At 40.3% G+C, this 19,860-nt stretch overlaps 1 protein-coding gene across 2 annotated transcripts; it reads right to left on the reverse strand.

Annotated features, from left to right (window-relative positions):
- Positions 1–1,377: 1,377 nt before the first annotated feature.
- On the reverse strand, positions 1,378–19,520 carry ercc6l2 (excision repair cross-complementation group 6-like 2). 2 transcript variants are annotated; one of them, XM_018758900.2, is made up of 19 exons: positions 18,926–19,520; positions 17,514–17,848; positions 17,203–17,319; positions 16,830–16,963; positions 16,061–16,222; positions 14,071–14,278; positions 13,268–13,405; positions 12,409–12,525; positions 11,996–12,115; positions 10,614–10,685; positions 9,705–9,850; positions 9,497–9,592; positions 9,097–9,196; positions 7,845–7,997; positions 6,807–6,872; positions 5,418–6,375; positions 4,598–4,752; positions 4,104–4,255; positions 1,378–2,906 (listed from the first exon to the last, which is right to left on the reverse strand). In XM_018758900.2, the coding sequence occupies exons 1-19, from the start codon at positions 18,966–18,968 to the stop codon at positions 1,997–1,999; spliced, it is 4,182 nt and encodes a 1,393-aa protein (XP_018614416.2). In that variant the 5' UTR covers positions 18,969–19,520; the 3' UTR covers positions 1,378–1,996. The 2 variants fall into 2 exon arrangements, with proteins under 2 accessions (XP_018614416.2, XP_018614415.2); XM_018758899.2 differs by having other exon boundaries at positions 16,770–16,963.
- Positions 19,521–19,860: the final 340 nt, after the last annotated feature.

Raw genomic sequence — 19,860 nt, forward strand, 5'->3', positions numbered from 1 at the left:
TGCTGGCTTAAACTAGAATCAAGCTGTGCAAATATGTTAGTTTTGTGTAATCCGCCAAGCAAACAGGTATCTTACTCGCCTTGAAATGCTATGCAGATCAAAACGGAGACCTTCCATTCTATCGAAAAAGAAAATCCACAACAGGTAAGGAATGCGAGCAAAGCAGCATCTAAGGGTATGACAAAGGGGGTTTAAATCTAATCACCTCCTGCTGCCTTTCTTTCCAGGATGGGTGTTGAGTGGTATGACAGCAAGTGGTCGGCGTGCGTGCAGTGAACGAGACCACACACGGAGAAGGGGGAGTGTGGCTAACGGTGAGCAATCCCTGCTGACAGAGGCGCTCAGCTGCCTTGTGAACACACTGACGAAGTTCTGCGCAACCAGAGGTGCTGAGTACACACTCCAAACATTACAGATGCCCACACACACACACATTCAGACCACTTCTGGCCTCTCCCTTTTCAAAGACACAGCCTGCACTGTGTTCATGTTTGTACATGAGGGCCAAGACTAAACAACTGCATCAGAGATGAGTCTTCCCACCTTTTCTCATAAACCACAGCAAGGGTGGACAGCAGGAGTGTGGTCCATTGATCATACTGAATAACAAAGATGTCTAAAAAAGCCCCACTATAAGTTTTTTCCACTCGGACACATCGCTTTGACTAGTGCTTTCCATCTTTGCGGAACAGACGTCACAGCCATGTGCGAACTTTGGATATCATGGCTCATTCAAGCTCATGCATCATGAAACTGCTCAACTTAACAGGCAAGTCGTCCAGGAGAGCACCACTCTGTTGGGGGGCTACTGGCAGGCCATCTGCGGGCCAGCAATCTGGTCAACCACAGCAGTAATGCAGGGGATTGTGGGTGTCATCTTGAAAAAGATTTTCCAATTTTGAACAAAAACTACTTGTTGCACTTTCGCACACTGAACTGATTAAAATGGGGCACTTTTCACCCCTTCCTGCATCTTAGCTTCTTTTTTGCATGTCTGCCGTGTTGTCATTTTAATGGGAAAATACTGCTGTGCAAATGCACAAATAAAAACATTTTACAGAAATGATCTTTTGTGATCTGATGCTGAAATTACAGCATGTTAGATTTTCTACCATTTTTTCTTTTAGCACACTTATAGTGAAACTTTTGTATCCGCAGCTACTCAGTTTGTTTACACATTTATAGAGTTGGGTCATTTTTACTAGAATAAATCAGGGTAAGTACCTAGCTCAATGGTAAATTAGAAGCAGGGATTAGAACCTGGGACATTTGACAGCGAGGCAACAGTTACCCCTATTATGAAGGACAAAAGCAAAAAAGTGCCAAAAAAGCATAGTTTTCTTCTTTAGTTTTCTTTAGTTTTACAGAGACCCTTTGTTACATACTTCCCCTGTCGTTAGCGCTAACCACATGGAGAGACACACGTATTCCATGTTGTCAGGCTGAACAAGTGAAAAAATTAAAGTGCCTGACAAGGATGTGAGTGAGGCCCAAGGATGCCCAGAGGTGGAAAGGAAGAGTCGCCATGTACAGTTAAATGCAAGTAGTACTTCCCCTGGGCTGTGCTGTGCCACATGTACAGTACTGTTGTGTTCAATTATTATTATTATTATTATTATTACTATTATTAAACCGTTGCTTAGCTGAGAGTTATCCAAAGCAAATTACAATATTTGACCCATTTACACAGCTGCATACTTTAACTGGAGCCATTCAGTGCAACCACATCACTACCACTTTAAATAGAATATATGCAGCATTTTTGACTAATTGAACATGAATCTAATTACACTATTTCATACGACCGGTCATATTTCAGCCTTATAATGCATTTTGACATTTTGTGTAAACACAACTCCAGGAGCTGTTCAACTTCAATGGAAACCACTTCCAGCAGAAATAAATACTAATTAATTAAAAAGACATAATGCTTCTGGTTCTGTAAACAAGTGGCTGGGTTCAGAGCATGTCTCGCAAGTCAGTATAACCATATGCCCTATTTCTTCCACAGAAACTTCTCATTCTTCCGCCAGAGCTGAGTGCCCTCGCTGTTTTCTATGTGTTTAGCTTTGCCAGCTACTTTTGCATTCTTGCACATCATCTCCACCTGTGACAAATCTGTCAGCTTGTTTATGCACTCCTCATTTCCTTCATTGAGGATATCCCACACATCCCTGCAGCGGTTCTTCGATCTCTCTCCTCGACTCGCAGCAGGTAGGCCAGTGGGTTGGGCTGTCTTGGGCTTCCTTTGGAAGAAGTCATCCAGAATGGAGGTGTCTCCTATCAGGTCTGACAGGAAATGCTTATGGCTCCTGAGTTCTGAGCCTGTGGAAGAAGAGAAGGTTGGGGGGTTCTCATGTCCCAAGAGAGCTTTGTTGTCATGCAAGGACCTAGGAAGGTCTTGTGTGGGTACAGAGGTAGAGGAAGGTTTGTTTGATTTTTTACACAGTTTGTTGGAAGGTCCAGCCAGAGGACCAGACTCAGAAGTGCCTTTCAGATGAGCATCATAGCCCTCAGGGGTCTCTACAATACGTGAGTTTAGACACCCCTTGTCCCTCTCTCTCTCTGGTGATGTCTGCTTGGCAACATCTAACTTCTGGTGTATAATGCAGGATTTAGATCTGGAACCATAGCTCCTCACTGCACAGCTGGTCTTTTGCTTCCGTGAGACAGAGGACAATGAAGTACGAGGCTGAAATTGTTTGGCTGTTGTAGGAGAGCTGGGCTGTGCCACCACTGGGTCTGGAAGAATCCTGCTCAGAAGAGCCTTCAGATCTGGGCTCCGGCTGCTGTAGAAGTCCTTCAGCATGGCCTGTCGCATGTCTGAGGTGCTTTTCAACAGATCTTCTGCAAAATCCTGTACGGATGCAGCCTTGAAGAAGGTTGCCATCTCTTCCAGTTCCCTCCTGATGGAGAAAAGCATGGTACTTGCGTGAAAAAGGCAACAAAATTAGGTGAACCAATTTCAAGGTCTTTCTGCAATTCATTGACTTTCTTTAGGAATGGCAAATAAAAAAAACTCTGTCTAGACTTAATTGAAACAGCAATTTTAAGTTAGGGATTTAAAAAAAAAAAAAAAAAAAAAAAAAAGGTATAAAATTAAATCCTTTTCCACTGTGGTAACAAACTGTGGTCTTGGGGTCTATAAGCAATGAGGACAATTCCAGGGCCTCTTTGCCCCGGGGGTCGGAAAAACTACCACAGCAGGATAAGGCCCAAATGCGGCCATTGCTGGCAGCATGGGTCACTCCAGGGTGGTCCCGCCCCCAGGACCAAGCAGGGGGTGTTCTCACCCACAGCTGCGGCAGGAGCTGGCATGCAGCCTCATACTGCCGGGAATTTCCTCCTTGGGCTTTTTCACTTTTTTATGTTTTTTTTTTTTTTTTTTTTTTTTTATATAATTACAGGATGTATTCACTAGATGCTTTTTAAAATTTGTTTCTGTCCTACGGGGGTCCCCTTTCCAGACACATGTGCAAGTGTGCCATTAGTCATTGTTTAACACAGGGTTAAATTTATCATGTTGTGCTTATATAGTTCTGGTCTGATGGAGTATGTTTAGCACTCTCAAGCAATAGACTTTCCAGCATTCCTTGGAGGAAAACGACATGAGCACAGAATGCACTAGGCTCTAAGAAAGAAATGGTAATCGGTGGTTTTTTGATGCATGAAGTCTAAACTTTGACAAAGTTTGGTTTTAGAAGAATGAGAGCAGTAGCATACTTGCCATTTTACAGAAATAAATTTGTCCATGGGGACACACGAACCAACAAACATAGTAAAATGTGCAGAACAGAACCAAATGTGACCGTACCAATGTTTGTTGGATACAGGTAAAATTATTTTCTCAGGTGCAAGTTCTGCAGCTGTGGCTATTTTTTATGGATTTCAGAATATTTTGATGACACTGGTCCTGGAAGGCACCAGTGTATGCCGACTTTTGTTTTACCTCAGCCCTTTAAGGCTTTATGGAGGTAAAAATCTAGGTCATAAGACACTCAAAATGGTTTTTCAAGTTCACATCAGATTCTAATTATTATGTTTCCCCAAAAACTACCAAAAGTGTGGGTCACCCCCAGCTTAGCACACGTCCCGGACCTTACCTACGAATGGCGCTAGGTGTCTCCCCAATGATAAACGTGACATTTCGAGTACGATGGACAGTCTTCAGGGTCTGGGTAACCGGGTGTTTCACAGAGGGTACCTGTGGTCCAGCCCCTGCATGGTCTATCGCTCTTGCCTCTGCTGATAGTGTCTGAAACCCAACGAAAAGAGCACATACACATTATATCCGAGATTGCTGGAAAGGCGCTTTTTAAAATTTATATTAAAAAAAAAAAATCTTTCCAAGATTCTCTGACTTACTTAAACACAACTGTTTTAGTAATAATGTGAACCTGATTCTGAAAAGATCTGATGCATCCAGATAATAAGAGATTTACGGGAAAACAGCCCAAAAACATTTTCATGTCATTATCTCTAACTTAAGGGATATATTAGCTGATATTACTTTGCAATTGTATTGCCTAACACCAGTATGGGTGGCCCTAACCTACACTGCACATCTGCAACAACGATTAGGCTAGCAGAAGCTCACCTCCATGCTCTCCAACAGCTGATTGGCCGGAGCCTGCGAGTTCCTCCGATAGCAGAACACGTCCCGGATGGCAGCACGACTGAGGCGCTCCTCCACTTTACTGGAACCCACAACATGCTGATTGGAGTGTATGTACACAACTTCCTGTACTCCATCTGAGGGTAAAAGTACAGTCCTTTACTCAATAATGTCAGTGGTTAAACCGTCATCAGAGTAAATAGTAAACCATGCATTTCACATGTTTAACAATGGCTTTTCTGAAAGTCAAAGTTACGAGAGCCACACCTATGTCATTTTATGAGAATATCTGAAAAGCTAGCAGAACAAGCAAGCTTAAAATGATCAACTGATCAATGGACTCACAATGAAACATAGCTATCTGTGCAAAATATCAATGTACACACACACACACACACACACACACACACACACACACACACACACACACACACACACACACACACACACACACACAGAGTCAAACTGATTGTCCAAAGTGGGGTCACAGCAAACTGGAGCCTAACCCGGAAATACAGGGCATAAAACTGGAGGGGGAGGGGACACACCGCGACCCCTCTTGGAACAAGCGGTTTCAGTGTGTCTATAATTGAAAATACTGCCAAGTCTGTAAAGCCTGTAAAATCTATGGATCCAGAATAACCTTGGATGAGCAAACTGTTACACAGCAAATGGTTACACAAAAGCAACTGACAAACAAGATGTGGGCTAGTATTACTGCTAGTGCCATTACCAATATGTCGTTTTGGTGACCTTTTATCTAAAGCATCTTGTAGTATTTTATACTTTATTGCAATATTACCTAATAATTTGTCAATGGATCCAACATGATGATCTTTGCCAGGCTGCACTGCATCTTCACTCGTCAGTCCCTTGCATATGGTTCTGCCAGTTTTCCTTGGATCATTAGTAGTGAAAGCTTTGTGCACTGAAGCCTCGTAGGTGTCTGCCTGGGATTTATTTGCTTTGAAGAGACCTTCATGCCCTGAACAGGTGAGGTCCATCCCTGCCAGTGGCTGACACAGATGTTCTGCTTTAACTGAGCCCAGTCTATAGTGTTTCTTCCCATTGTCAGCGGTACCACTTAGATTGCTGGCATGTGTCTGACCCATGGGTTTTGGGGTTTCTGTTTCACCCGTCTCATCAGCATTGTGCTCTGCCTTGCATGCACTGCCAGGCAGGCATTCAGTGATGCGTTTAACGTCTTCAGCATTGTCTGAGGAGGACTCTGACTCCCAGGGATCCCCCAGGCCTAGATTTTGGCCCACTCTCCTCCTCTTGGCTCTCAATTTCCTGCAAACAGCTGCTGAAACTTGGGGACCTCTGGAGACATTATTTGGATCCCTTTTCCTAGCACCGGACACCATCCTGTTCTCACACTCATTTTGGTTTAAATCCCCCTCAGAATCACTTGAAACTGTCCACTTGGGATGTGTTGAACAGGCTGGGTGGCCTTCTTTTCGATGAGCATCTTCCTCATCCATGCTGCTCTTCTCACTGGCACTGCATCTCACAGTACTTGCCCCATTACCTTGGAGGTATCTGGAAAACCCATGGTGGAGGAGGCTTAGGCCACCAGACAAGGAGCCACGAGGATACTGTTCTTCCTCCCCAGTACTGGTCGAAGGCTTCTTACGAGCACTATGCCCACCCTCATCCTCACTGGCACTGCTGAAATCCAAAACTCCTGCAGCTCCCCCTACATCTGTCTTGCTGCATTCCCCTCTAGGAAACGCCTCCCTTGGTTGCTCTTTAGCTGCCTGCAGCAGAGAGGAAAAAAAAAAAAGACACCTGAAGGTAAAATTTTCAGATTACAGAAACTTGTCACTGGAGTTACTATTCATGGACACCGTATGTAGGCAAATCATTTCCATAAAATCATTAGGATTACGTGTACTAGTGATATCCAAACTGTGTCTGTGTCCTGGAACTGGAGAAGCATTGTGCTCACAAATGAGGTAAACAGAAAAGATTCCCTAAACTGATGTTAGTTAAGCAATAGCTGACAACGGCATGAACATAAGAATGGTTTCCATGGAGTTTGTAGGTGGCAATGTCTACATTCTGATTTCTATTTCATCTGTGGGAAGAGACATATTACAAAGGGGTTTCTTAACAGAGACCATTATAAAAAAGAAACAGTAGCGCAAAAACACTGAAAACCTGGGTCACTGCAAAGAAAATTACTCACGTTCTCTCTCCTCGCCACTGCTGCTGTGCGAGCCATCATGATGCCTGCCTCCAGGTGTCCCTCCCTCTGTCACACAAACAGAACACGTTTGGCTCAAAGTCTGAATGTTGGTTGACACACTTTTTGCCTCCATAAAACAAAGTCTGAAGAATGTATTTTAATGAAGAACTTCAAAATCTGGGTAACGCTATTTAATATAAAACAGTTGACTTATGAACTTGAGTGACAATTTTTTTCATTGTTACAAACTTTTAAATCTACTATTTATTTTTTCTAAAAAAGATGACAAGCATACGAATCATGCACCAATGCAGTATTCAATGTACTGAGAGAAAGCAAACACAAATGGTAAGTGCTGCAGTTTTTCAGAAGAGTGGAAGCAAAAAGAGAATATGAACATTGTGTAGATAATATGCCTTCTACATCGGCCAGTTTTGAGCCACAAGTGAAGTGCCAGCTCTCAATCATCCCACACCTCTATGCAATACCTATGGTTCCAACTTAATGTGCAGTTGTCTGCACTTAAAGGTGAACAACATATACTGCTTTTTTCATTTTTTAGAAATAGTGTTGTATTTCTAATTATTTTATCTTGTCTACCTCTGGACAGTGTTCTTTGTAGGAATTTCTTATTTATAGAGTATTCATGAAACAGTGATTATGAGTCAAGAGTCAAATGGACAGGAGCTGCTGTTCTTGTACCTTTTAATAAAGTACATCTGATTTAAAAATTTGGATTAATTGGAGTGATCTCTACTCTGGTCACTAATAAGTCTTACTGACTACTCGGGCCTGAGTGTTCTGTAGCAAATTTTTTTGCAAGCCCTTCTCTGACACATTAAATTGCTCCAGATTAATGTTCTGACACAGACCCAATGTGGTATGTCACATTAGTAATACAGTGTTGTTTTCCAGTATCCTGGATATGACTCCAATGTTCAGACTTCACAGAAATGAGCATATTGCTTTCAGATGGTTCAAGAAGAGGAACAGGGTGTGTTCTCAGAATGCCAATAGTGTTTCACACATTCACATTACCTCCAGGATCTGCTTCGTGAGACAGGTGCCCTGGGTCTGCAGCCGGAACAGGTTGCGGACCCCAAACAGCTCCCCAGAGTGGCCATCTGGCCCCTGTATGGCTTCGAAATAGCGCCGTGCGTGCTCCTTCCCTACCACAGCTGACTGCAGTTGCTTCATTACCCAAAACAGGAAGAGGGGGGAGAAGACACAAAAAAACAACAGCAGTCATTTCTACCACTTTACTGGACAACAGAAAAAACTGCATCCACACACGTCATTATTCTTCCAGAAGAACTGAACAGTTGGCCAAAATGATATCACTTAAACCAGGAGCATTCTTCTCAAATAGTACAATGATGGACATGACACGAAGGATGGATTATTTCTGAAAAATGCTGAATCTTCATGAATTATAACCAAAAACATAAGTGATTCTGTTTTTTATAACCTACAAAATGTGTGGGTCTTCAGGATTAGTTACAAACACGACAAGACTGGCTGTAACACCAACAATCCAAGCTGACTGGAGCTCATGACTTTATGCCATAATGGATGTGATAAGCACAGCTGCACACAGACGTCAATGTATTCACTCTAGTGACTATAGCAATGTCAGAAACAGTTGCATAGTTTTGCTTCTGTTAACGGTCACTACTGGCATTCTTTTTCTTTTTAGAATCCCCAGGAAGGGTGGGCAGCCACTGGCACTTGGACTTTCAGAAGTTTATTTTCTCTTGTCTTTTTGTTCGGATTTTTGTTTTTCTTTCCTCCAATGCCAGTTAACTTACTTAATAGCTTTACTAGTGGGTGTAATTCTTACAGTCATTAAATGTATAACTAACATTTTACCAATGCTACTGTAACTTGTGATCCTTTGTTCAATATTCTGTGTCAGAGTGTGAGTAGAGCGCTCTATTAAAATAAACTGAAACAAGCAACTGATAAACAGATGTTCAGAATTACAATTAGTGACATATGTAATTTTTGGTCTTGGGAGATCCTTCCACCCAAAGTGATTCACAGTGCTTGAACCACTTATATTGCTGGGTATTTTACTCAAGCAATTTCAGGATAGGTGCCTTCTTCAAGGATACTAGTGTAATACTGTGGAGCGAGACTTGAACTCCAGTAAATTTACTCAAAGTGTAATATGGCCATAAGTTCATGGTTATAGAAACTACTGAAATTTGATGTTTCCAGTATAATGCTGGGTGGTAATATCATGTTAATATGATATCACACACAAGAATATCAACAAGACAATTCAGACCTGTTTGTAAACCTGTCGCAGATAAATGATCTCCTCTACCGTGCCCAGCGAAATCAGCCTGAGCACTGTCACATCTCTATACTGGCCAATGCGATATGCCCTACAAAGGGAAATAGACACAAGAGAAAGCCTTACTACTTCCCATCATCTGATGATATAAGACTGACAGTAATGAAGAACAAGCAACAGAATCAATAAAACACATAAGACACTAAAGACCAAAGAAAAACAAGGATAAAACCAGTACAGAGATAGGGAGATACAGTGAACCTGCATGTGTTTGTCTATAGGTTGGGAACAACACAATGAATTTAAAGAAAGGCAAATGTTAAGTCCTGAAGGACAGAGACCGGTGTCAACATCAACACATCTCAGAGTTCATGCCACAAGAAGTACCCACCTATCAACAGCCTGAAGGTCACTGGCCGGGTTCCATGTGGGGTCAAATAACACCACAATGTTTGCACCAACAAAATTCAGTCCTAGCCCACCAGCCCTTGGACCACAGAAGAGAAATCAGACCACAAAATTGTGGGAATTGACAGGGGAGGTAAGGTAAATTATTATAAGATATACTATTAGCTACTCAAGCAAATGTGTGCCCTCACATAGTGGACACCAGGCAGATGTTGATGTCCAGTGAACTGTTGAACTCCTTGACGATTTTAACTCGGTCCTTCGACTTGGTGGTACCATCCAACCTCCTGTACTCAATCCCAGCTGCCATGCAGTAGCTCTCCAGGATGTCCAGGAGCTGAGGGGTGCAAGGAGAACATCGATCCCATTAACCTCTTCCTGGCCACCGTATGGAGCACCTCATCTCACCAACTCCACATTTCATTTAGTGTCCTGACATCTCCTTCCTCCATTACATTTACCTCATAGTTTCACCAATCTCTATTTATTGCTAGTTTACTAAATAATGAGAACACCAGTTCATATTATTAAAGCAGTTTAAGAAACACACCATCCAATATTATTCAGACAGTTTATATACAAACATTAGTTATCCAGACTTCAAGAATTTGCACCATTAATATCACAATAATAATTATGTCCCTGGTCATCTGGTGTCATCTAATCTATTAGTGGACCTAGTCTGAGGCAAAACATCTCCAACCACATGAACCTCCTTTTCAAATTAAAAACTATTCCATGCAAACAAAGATTTTTGACTGCAGCATAAAACCTCACCTTTGTCTTACAGTACTGTATTTTAATACATCAATGCAAAAATGTGCTGAATTGGTAAAAGGCTTTTGATCATTATTGTGAATAAATACATGTGGGAGAGACAAAAAATATGAGTCAGAGACACCCAAGCTTCTGTTAGAGACCCCCTCTTGACCATTCCACAATATAATGTTTTGGGGTGAACATAAACTAAACTAAACAGAAAGTGTACCGAAATGACGTCACAGGATACAGCTCATCAAACTCCCTACAAAAACCTTGTGTTTCGTCATCACCGGGGTTACACTGCTGGTCAAAGTAAACACACACACACACAAACTTGCCTTGGTGGAGATGGAAAAGAGGAGCACTTTGTCTTTGTTCTGTACATAATGATTGAGCAGCCTCTGCAGAACCTGCAACAGACAGCAGAAAATGGCACAGAAAAGCAAAAATCCATTTATTAAATATTTCAGTTTATTTTACCCATGTTATTACTTAAATCATGACACATTTTAAATAATATTTTCAATATCTTCGGATATAAAGAAAACTGAACAATGAAGAATTTACTAAAATTTCACAGGCAGTTAAATATTTGTATTTAATTTAGTATTAGTATTTAAGGTTTTGACTTCTTTTTTTTTTAATCTTTTAAACTTTTTTTTGACATAATCACATTACATTTTCAAATGTACTCATTCTTTTAAAAATAATCAATATTTATTTTTCAATTCAATTCATTTTTATAGAGCGCTCTTCTCACGCAGTGACAAATATTTCAGATAACAATATGTTTTTCAGACATGAGGCAAGTGTCTAATAAACTGATTTAACAATCACATTATTACAAAATAAAGTTAGAACATATTAAAATTCAAGATTAAATTAAGGCTTATAAATTATGCATAGCGGCAAAATAGGAAAACTTGGAAGCAAGTAGGCTTTCTATGGCTGCTCTGTGCAGGAAAGCCAAAGTCTGTCCTGGCTTCTTCTGCACACACTGAGGTCATCTTTGAAAGTGCAAACCAAGCTACCTTTGATTATAATCACGGGCCACATTCTGGCGTCCCAGCTGAGTCCACATGTACAGTGTTGCATATAGTGAAAAATGCACAAAATGGCTTCATGTAAGGATTTTACTTTGGGTGGGGGCAAGGTTGTGGTGTTGATTTTGGAAGCAGCTCTCATTCAAAACACCCTGGCAGTATTACAGAATATGCCATTTGCTTGAGGGAGCCTGCAGAGAGCCATGCTTGCCAATCACAGGTCCTTACTCCACGACACGCCACTGCAGGGACAGATCAGGCCAGGGCTCAGAAAAACGCTGCTCTGGTCATTTTCAAGGGATGCGTCCACACGCGCCCAAGTGGATTCAGGCCAAGAGGTACCACTCCGCCAAAGGAGGTTCTACATGAGAGCTTTGTGCACATTGGAAAAAAAAAAATACTCCCATGATTCAGCCTAAAAAAGGATTGGTATACAGCCAAAAAAAGAAACTCTGAAGCTAATTATGTTGGAGAAAAACCTTTATAACTTTAAATTAAAGTGGATGAGATGAAAGGAATTCCATACTTGTTTTCAAACATTTATAGTTTGAAAGCGGTCATATAAAAAGAAAAAAAGGCCGCTGTTGTAAAGAATAGGTTTGCTATGGCACCGAGCTCATTTAGGCCCATTACGGAATTATCACCATCACCAGACCCACATCTGCTACTTCCTGTACCTTCATTTTTCCGCTGTACACTGGGTCTGACATGGCCTCGAAGGCAGCCTGCTTGCACCTCTGGGTGAAGCCTGGAAATTTCTGGAAAACTTTCTCGCAGATTTCATTCACGTACTGCTCCTAAGATGTATAAAATAAAAAAATTTGAAAAATGGTAAGTTAATAGATAATACTGCAGACACAGTATTACTGGGGCAAGATCTGTGACATAAATATGAATAAAAATATGTGATTATTATTATTATTATTATTATTATGTAATTTGATGACAATTTGGCTACAAATGCTCCCATTCCAGTACCTAGTAGCAGTACTACTACTGCACTATTTACTCCAACTCCTGTGGCTTGAAAAGTCTGCAGGCTGTAATTCAGCAATAAATTAGCATGTTCCTCGCTCCCTGAAAGAGATACCTGCTTTTTACTGGTGCTCCCTCTGGGCTGCAGTAAGGCCACATGGTTAGCCACCTTCCTCAGTATGGCCAGGTAGCTGAAATACACATCTTTCACTGGTACCCCCTTTGAGTTGTTCTGTCCACACAAGAAAAGACATTTTAGATATTTTATACTGGTTTACAATTTGATATTGATACTGGATTACTTCAAACATTAATTTCATTTTATTAACAGAAACACTGATTAAAATTACATAACTCATAACATACAAAGCATTTTTATAATGAGTCTTTTTAAAATTATTACAGTATTTGTAATAAATAATAAATTATCCATAACAAAAATATGGAAAAAAATGGCACCATCTATTGACCATGCTGTGAAAAGTATACATCAGGTATACATTATTAGGAGCATATCTTAAAGTTCTGGGATTTCAGGAGCCTGAAGACCTTCATCTTCAACAGAATATAAAGTCATACAAAAAAAGTCTTAATTACCAAAATGGAAAAATTAACTGCTAATGCCATTAGGTAGCATTACAACTGCATGACAAAATGCGATGACCCTTAATGAGAGGAAGGGATAGTTACACACGCCTATTAAACACACATGCAATAACCACAGATTACAGAGTAATATTTAACAACAACTTAAGTCAACAATCAGTTCAGGCTTTCAATAAAACGCTCCAGATTATAAATTAAGACATTTAAACATCGATAATGGGAAAGGGACTCTTCAAGTTTTGTTTCAATATGGTAATCACTGAACAAGCATTAACAGCATCCATCAGAGTGACGCGTCTGGAATTCACTGACGGATGTCCAATGTTTAAGTCAGATGAGGGTAACATACAGTATGGAAAACAAGATACCTTAAAGCAGCACTTGCTCCTGGTTCGTCCACTGCCACAACAGCGCTCTCCACTGCGCAGAAGCAGGGAGACATCTTCTGAGTCCAGCACTGTGCGGTACACCGTCTCCTGGAAGTCCGTCAGGGAACAGAATACCACCTGGAGAAAGGAGAAGAGTGGCCACGGGGAAACCTTAACATTTGACACTGTGACCAGAAACCACACTTGCTGTAACTGAACAAAATAGTTGTACACCTTAAGCAGCAATGCAAGCTAACCTTACAAAGACCATCTGCTGATACTTTAAAGCACTGTAGGATATTTTGAAACGATTGCAACACGTCACTTAGCCCCGAAGTCACCCCCTGCATTTTGTATTTAGTTTTTCAATACCATTAACACAGCTTAACTAATGTGAATATAACAATAACCAAAATCAAACTGTAAACAAGTATTGTGAATGTTCTGAATCTGTAACTTGGGAAAAGTAACATTTTTCACTGTGAATTTAATACATGCACGTTTTATAACTAAGCTGAAATATTACAACACAATGTCTTACACACATCTGTAGTAAATGTGCTGTTTTTTTTAAACTGGACAACACATTGCCATAAGATGTATTTCCAAACATGCAAATTCCAAAAATTCATAATTATTTTGTTCCTTCAGTGTTCAGGTTCTTTCAGTTGAACGTCCAAAACTTCCAACGGTTTAGGATCACAAGTAGTCATCGTTACACGCCTTCTAAGCAAACTTCTTCTGACTTTATCTGACGAAATCAACGTGGAAGACCTGTGAATCATTGCTGTCTCTGCACTCACCCTGTCTTCTTTCTTGGGCAGCTGGCTCCAGATGAGAGCCTTGGTTCTCCTGAGAAACCAGCGGATGAGCTGCCGGGACAGCTGGCGCACTGCCTCCCTGCCTAAGGCCAGCGCCCGCTTGGTGGTGCTGCGCCTCTGACCCCGCTCAATAGGTTCAGCAAAACGGTTTCTGAAGCACTCAAGGCTGCCCAGGCAGCCCGGGTTAGCCCTGCAAATTCCACATTGAAAAGACAGCAGCAGAAGAGATATCTGGTTATCAAAAAATGAATAAATGGTAAACCAGATTTACTTCAACCCTGGACCAAACCTCCAAAGACTGGCTACTGGAAGCTACAATTATGTTGGAACTTTGCATTATCAATATTATAATTCTATTGCAACGACAACTGTTTAATAGTTGTACTGGATTATTTATCCAAAGGGTTTTAAACAGTTTGGTGCTTTTAGATTGTTTGATGCATTTTCATGGCCCCGTGGAATGAAACATTACAACAACTAATGAAAATATATATCCTTTTTCATATAAAAGGTTTCTTATTCAGTACAATGGCATTTTAGCTTGGTTTACATGGACATTTTACTTTCACAGCAGGCATTTTATTCACTAACATGCAAAGTATGAGGACACTGTGCTTGTCCTTTAATAAAACCAATTACACTCATTCCCCATGATTTGGTCTTTTTTTATTTATTCAATCCCCGATTATTAATACCAGTTACCATTTTTCGGTCCAGATTTTCATTTTTTATTCATCCTGTTTTCTGTCTGTCACATTCAGCCCAGAGTGACAAACAGACTAACAGCACCAAAAGGCTATGTGACAGCACTATGGGAACTGCATGCCCAGACAGTCACTTGTGGTCTGGCACCCCACAGTCTCATGTTTGTAGCATCTCTTTTGTACCACTGTGCTTCAATTTCCAAATTATTCATTCGTTCGTTTAAATGCAATAGATAGCCTTTTTCTTCTTCAACTTATTTCACAGACACTATCATTGTAACTTTACATTATGAAATCAGTAGTTTATACACAATATTTTTGTGATTCATTCTATTTTAATGTTACTCAACATTTTTCTTGTGATATTGGGCATCATTCAGAGTGATTTTGGGGTGATTGTAAGATGGGCTTGTAAATTTAAATTTTCTTCCCCCCATAAGAAATAATAGAGTACGTCATTTCTTTATCTGTTTTTTCAATACTTCAAACTCTCAGTTAAGGTAAATATAAAATCACAATTGGAATAGTTGACTCGATACTATTATTAATCTGATTAGCTGATACATTTTTAAAATAGCTATTCATACAGCAGAGCAATTTCTACTGGTGACAGCTGGATTAATTCAGGCTAAATATCTTAGTCATGTATACTACTGCTGCAGCGGGGATCAAATGGTTAGGGGGTTATATTATGCAGCACCTCTATCGCTGTACTGTCCATGTGCTTTGCAGAGTGAAAGACATGGTGATTTTGAGAACATTATTTCTTTACAGCAGAAACATCTGAGAGACAAATTATCACAAATTTCCAGGGTGTACCCTTCCCCATGCCCCATGGGATAAGTGTAAAACCAGAACAACTCTGCATTAAACACTCTGCAAGTTGTTAATGGATAAATGAATGAAAATATTAACATTAAAAACAAGGTACAAATATTTTTTGTTACAAATCTTACAAAATATACTGAAAATATATTTTCATGCATAAAAATACCTTTAAATTTTGGTATTTTAATGAATTTTATCAAACATTATCCAGGACCTGATTTTTCCCCCCATATGAGACAATGATAATTCAACCCCCCCCCATCAGAAACTCACAGAAAGTGTGCTTCTTAACTCCAATGTATGAGCAAATATGTATGTAGTCTTAAAAGTACTGATGCGCAGCAGCTATCCTTCCTTTTGAGTCTAAATGTTTGAAAATGTGTTTGGTGGAGAAGGCTCCAACATTCTGTAGTCTCCTTAGTTCACTGTAGGAGACTCACCAGTCCATGACGCACCACAACTCCTCCAAGTTGTTCTGCAGAATGGTGCCCGTCAGTCCTATCCGAACCTTACATTTCATCTCCTTCATGGCCTGGGTGATCTGCGAGTTGGGATTTTTAAGCCTGTGGACCTCATCCACAATGATGGCAGACCAGTTGATACTGCCAAGGAAGCAGAGGGATTTGCCAGGTTACCACACAGAACACATTTATAAAAAGGAATCTGATCTACAAGCCACAGGCATTAATAAAATTTAAAAGCCAATAACGTAAAATGTCAGCTCACAATAATGCATTATTTGAAGCATTATCCACGTCTTCAAGAATAGCCATTTATGTTATTTAATAGGCAAATAAATAAGTAGAAAACTGCTAAATGAATGAGAACAAGCTCTATTCTAGCTCCAATAAATCATTCCAAACACTTAACACTCTATGCTAACCTTGCAAGCACAAAAACAAAAAGAGCAGGACAGGTCCAGGAAGACCAAGTCCAGCTGGTTTTTCCACCTCAACTTATAACAAAAAGAGCTCTGAAAAAGGTATTAAATTGGTTCAGCTACGAGTGTAAACTCAAAGAGAGCACTGATTTCCCATCTGCTGTACGCATTCACTATTCATCTAGAAAAAACAGTTCAAACGCTACAGACTAGGGTTTATATTAAATGTCATTTAGCACTGCAGTCACCACTATTCACTTGAAAAGCACCTGTTGAACTGGTCCATGCAAAGTCGAAGTGTTTCATAGGTAGTCAGGGCAATTTCACACCTCCCCCTCCTCACACGGGCAAACTCTTCTTCCTTCCTGGTGCCATGGACGACAATGATGCGGAAGTGACCCCAGGTGTCAAGCTCATCCTTCCAGTTGTAGAGTACAGAGAGTGGAGCCACGATGAGGAACACCTAAGACACAGAAAATTTTACATGTTTACAAATGACTGACAGAGTTACAGTCCATTCGTACTTTAATGAAATTGGAAAGATCTACTGTGTTTGGGCCTTGTCCATTTTCAGACAGGTGTAAACCCATTGACTGACCCTGAAAACTTCAGATGATACAGAACACATACAACACATTTTAAAGATCAGTCCTTAATGGTTTCTAAAGTATCTGCAGCTCATCACAGAAAAAATAAAATTACCTTACTGATTCTGCATGGCTTAGAAGATCTCTGAGACAGTAAAAAATGTGGAACATTGTTTTCAACATCATCCCATGTTCCTGTTTTGTGCAGGACAGCAGCCAGAAAAGCAATCACCTGTATAATGTCAGAGAAAAAGGACCGACAAAAGCATACCTGTTGAGCATGCAAAGAAATAAACACTGCACTTAAAAAATCTCCCATCATCAGTCCGCTGCTCCAAACAAATACAATTCAAATAACTGTAAGCTTTTTTAAGGCTCAGACAAATTATGGCATAAAGCCAGCAAAATCTTTCACAGGTTATTTACCTGTATGGTCTTCCCAAGGCCCATGTCATCGCCCAGAATGCAGCCTCTAGAGTTTACATAATTGTTGTAGATGAAGCACACACCCTCCCGCTGATAGTCCCGTAGATACCGATTGATGGTGTATGGAATGCTTTCTCCACTGATGGAAAGCTTGTATGGCACCGAGGCGCTGGGGGGCCTACGGCTGTCATGGAAAAGGGGCTTTTCCTCCACTGGTGGCTTGAATGTGGGGGGCGTGAGGTCTGGCTCCTCAACTGTCTCATGGTCAGTGACTCCCATTGTCTCCTCCACATCATCATGCAGTAATTTCCCCACTTCGGCAGTCTCCCCAGAACCTGCAGAAGAATCTATAAATCACCAAAAGAGCTCTGCTGTGGCAGTGATACCCACCTCCTCCATTTTCTACCTAAACATAGGTACTCAGCAATCTGCTAAGTTTATTCTTGTATTTATCATTTGTTTTCACACTTCTTCTCACACACACGTTTGCTGAAATTGTGGCGAGCCGGAGCCTAACCCGGCAACACAGGGCGCAAGGCTGGAGGGTGAGGGGACACACCCAGGACGGGACACCAGTCCATCGCAAGGCATCCCAAGCAGGACTCGAACCCCAGACCTACTGGAGAGGAGGCCCCGGTCAAACCCGCTGCGCCACCACACCCCCCTACACTTTTTCTCCTGGTACAGAATGAGTTATGTTTACCAACAAAATGATAAAACCAGGCAAACAAGCTGTGCTTTGACAATAAACTAATTTGTATGGTCTGAGGTGTTTATCACTTTGGAGAAAAAACATGCTAATTAAATACAAATAAGCGTTAGTGTTAATGTGTCACATTCCAGCAGAACCCATGCAGGCAGCTTTCTGGAATCGGACAAAAAGCCTTGTATGAAACTCAGTTTTTCTTGGTGTATTTTAGGAGATGCATTTTCTTAAAATAAGAAATTTTCTTAAAAATAAAGGTAAAAACCAACATGAGTAATTAAGGCAAACATAGCTGATGGAAGTGAAAACACAGTGACAGTGAGATACAATCACTGAACTCACCAGAAGCACTAATATACCAGCCACAGTAAGTCTTAAGATACTCCTAATTTGAAAACAATACCAATATTTTGTTTTTAATAATGTCTCATTATTATAAACATTGTAAGGAACTCTCTCTGATATAAGTGTCAGCTGAGCTAAGTAAGTAAAGGTTAAGTATACACTGGTAAAAAAGTGTTTTTTTTTGCTGTGACTCTTTTACAAATATTCCAAAAATGATAGTTTATGTAAATAATAATAGTAACACTTCGACAGAGGGAATGAATGCCCTCAAACATTTTATGTCATACTAGTAGTGTGTCTAGTTACCTCAGCAGAAGTCAGTCAGTGTTCGTGTTAAATTAATGTTAAACGTTTATCAAACCTTGTCCATCCGATTGTGATGGTCCCTCCAATTCTGCCGCCATTGGTTTTCATTGCTGTTTGTATGTTTTACGGTACGAGAACAGGATTTAAAATACAATTTTTTTTCTTTAAAATCGCTTAAAAACCTAGCAGAGACGTCGTCGTAAGTGCCGGGCGGGCCGATGGTCCATCTCTGGACGCGTTACTCACTGCTGCTGCACTTCTCGGGCACAGCAATTTAACTGCTACTCAATTTAAACTGCAAAAAACAAACTTCGCTTGTGCAAATGTACACGATTATAAGGCGTCTGGAAATATGTATTTTAAAAAAGTTATTACAGTTTTGGGAAAACAAAGCCGTCCGACAGAGCTAGCTTAGCTTGCTTGCTACTCCTCGGCTAACTACTAGTAACTAGTGAACGAGTTAAAATCTTCATAGGACTAGTATGTTCAGGCTCCGGAAGACAAGTCCGTGCGAACGAAAATTATCTGAATAATTATTTTTAAAACACTGCCCTGTGTGTCGTAATTCATCAATAAGAGAAATAAAATAAACCTGAACGTATGAAATGTGCATGATGAGTAAGCAGCCCGGTTGCAGCCGTTGCTAGCTGTTACGCTAAGTCTTCCGTAAAAGGTGTCTTTGCAACCAGCAGCAGCACTTTCCACACTTTATTCCCTTATTTCTAATTCAAATAATAATAATAATAATAATAATAAGAAGAAGAAGATAAAATAACAATAATAATACATAAAATAATATACGAACAAAAATAACATTATTATTATTATTATTATTATTATTATTATTATTATTGTTATTATTATTATGTTGTTGTTGTTGTTATTGTTGTTGTTTATTTTTCTGTACCTTTCTTAAAGCTTCTGCTGACAGTGCCTGACTGTTTATACTGATAAAGAATATGAATGAATGAATGAATGAATGAATGAATG

Source organism: Scleropages formosus, chromosome 17, assembly GCF_900964775.1.
Source record: "Scleropages formosus chromosome 17, fSclFor1.1, whole genome shotgun sequence".
NCBI classification, from domain to species: Eukaryota; Metazoa; Chordata; class Actinopteri; order Osteoglossiformes; family Osteoglossidae; genus Scleropages; species Scleropages formosus.

What these genes read in the sequence shown, in the direction of transcription:
- ercc6l2 (XM_018758899.2), bottom strand. Translation starts at nt 18,968, where the DNA reads ATGGCGGCAGAATTGGAGGGACCATCACAATCGGATGGACAAG. An exon ending in TCACGAAGCAGATCCTGGAG is followed by an intron (nt 6,873 to 7,844) that starts GTAATGTGAATG and finishes TTTGTGTGACAG; the next exon opens with AGGGAGGGACACCTGGAGGC. An exon ending in AGCTGTTGGAGAGCATGGAG is followed by an intron (nt 4,256 to 4,597) that starts GTGAGCTTCTGC and finishes GTTGGGTTTCAG; the next exon opens with ACACTATCAGCAGAGGCAAG.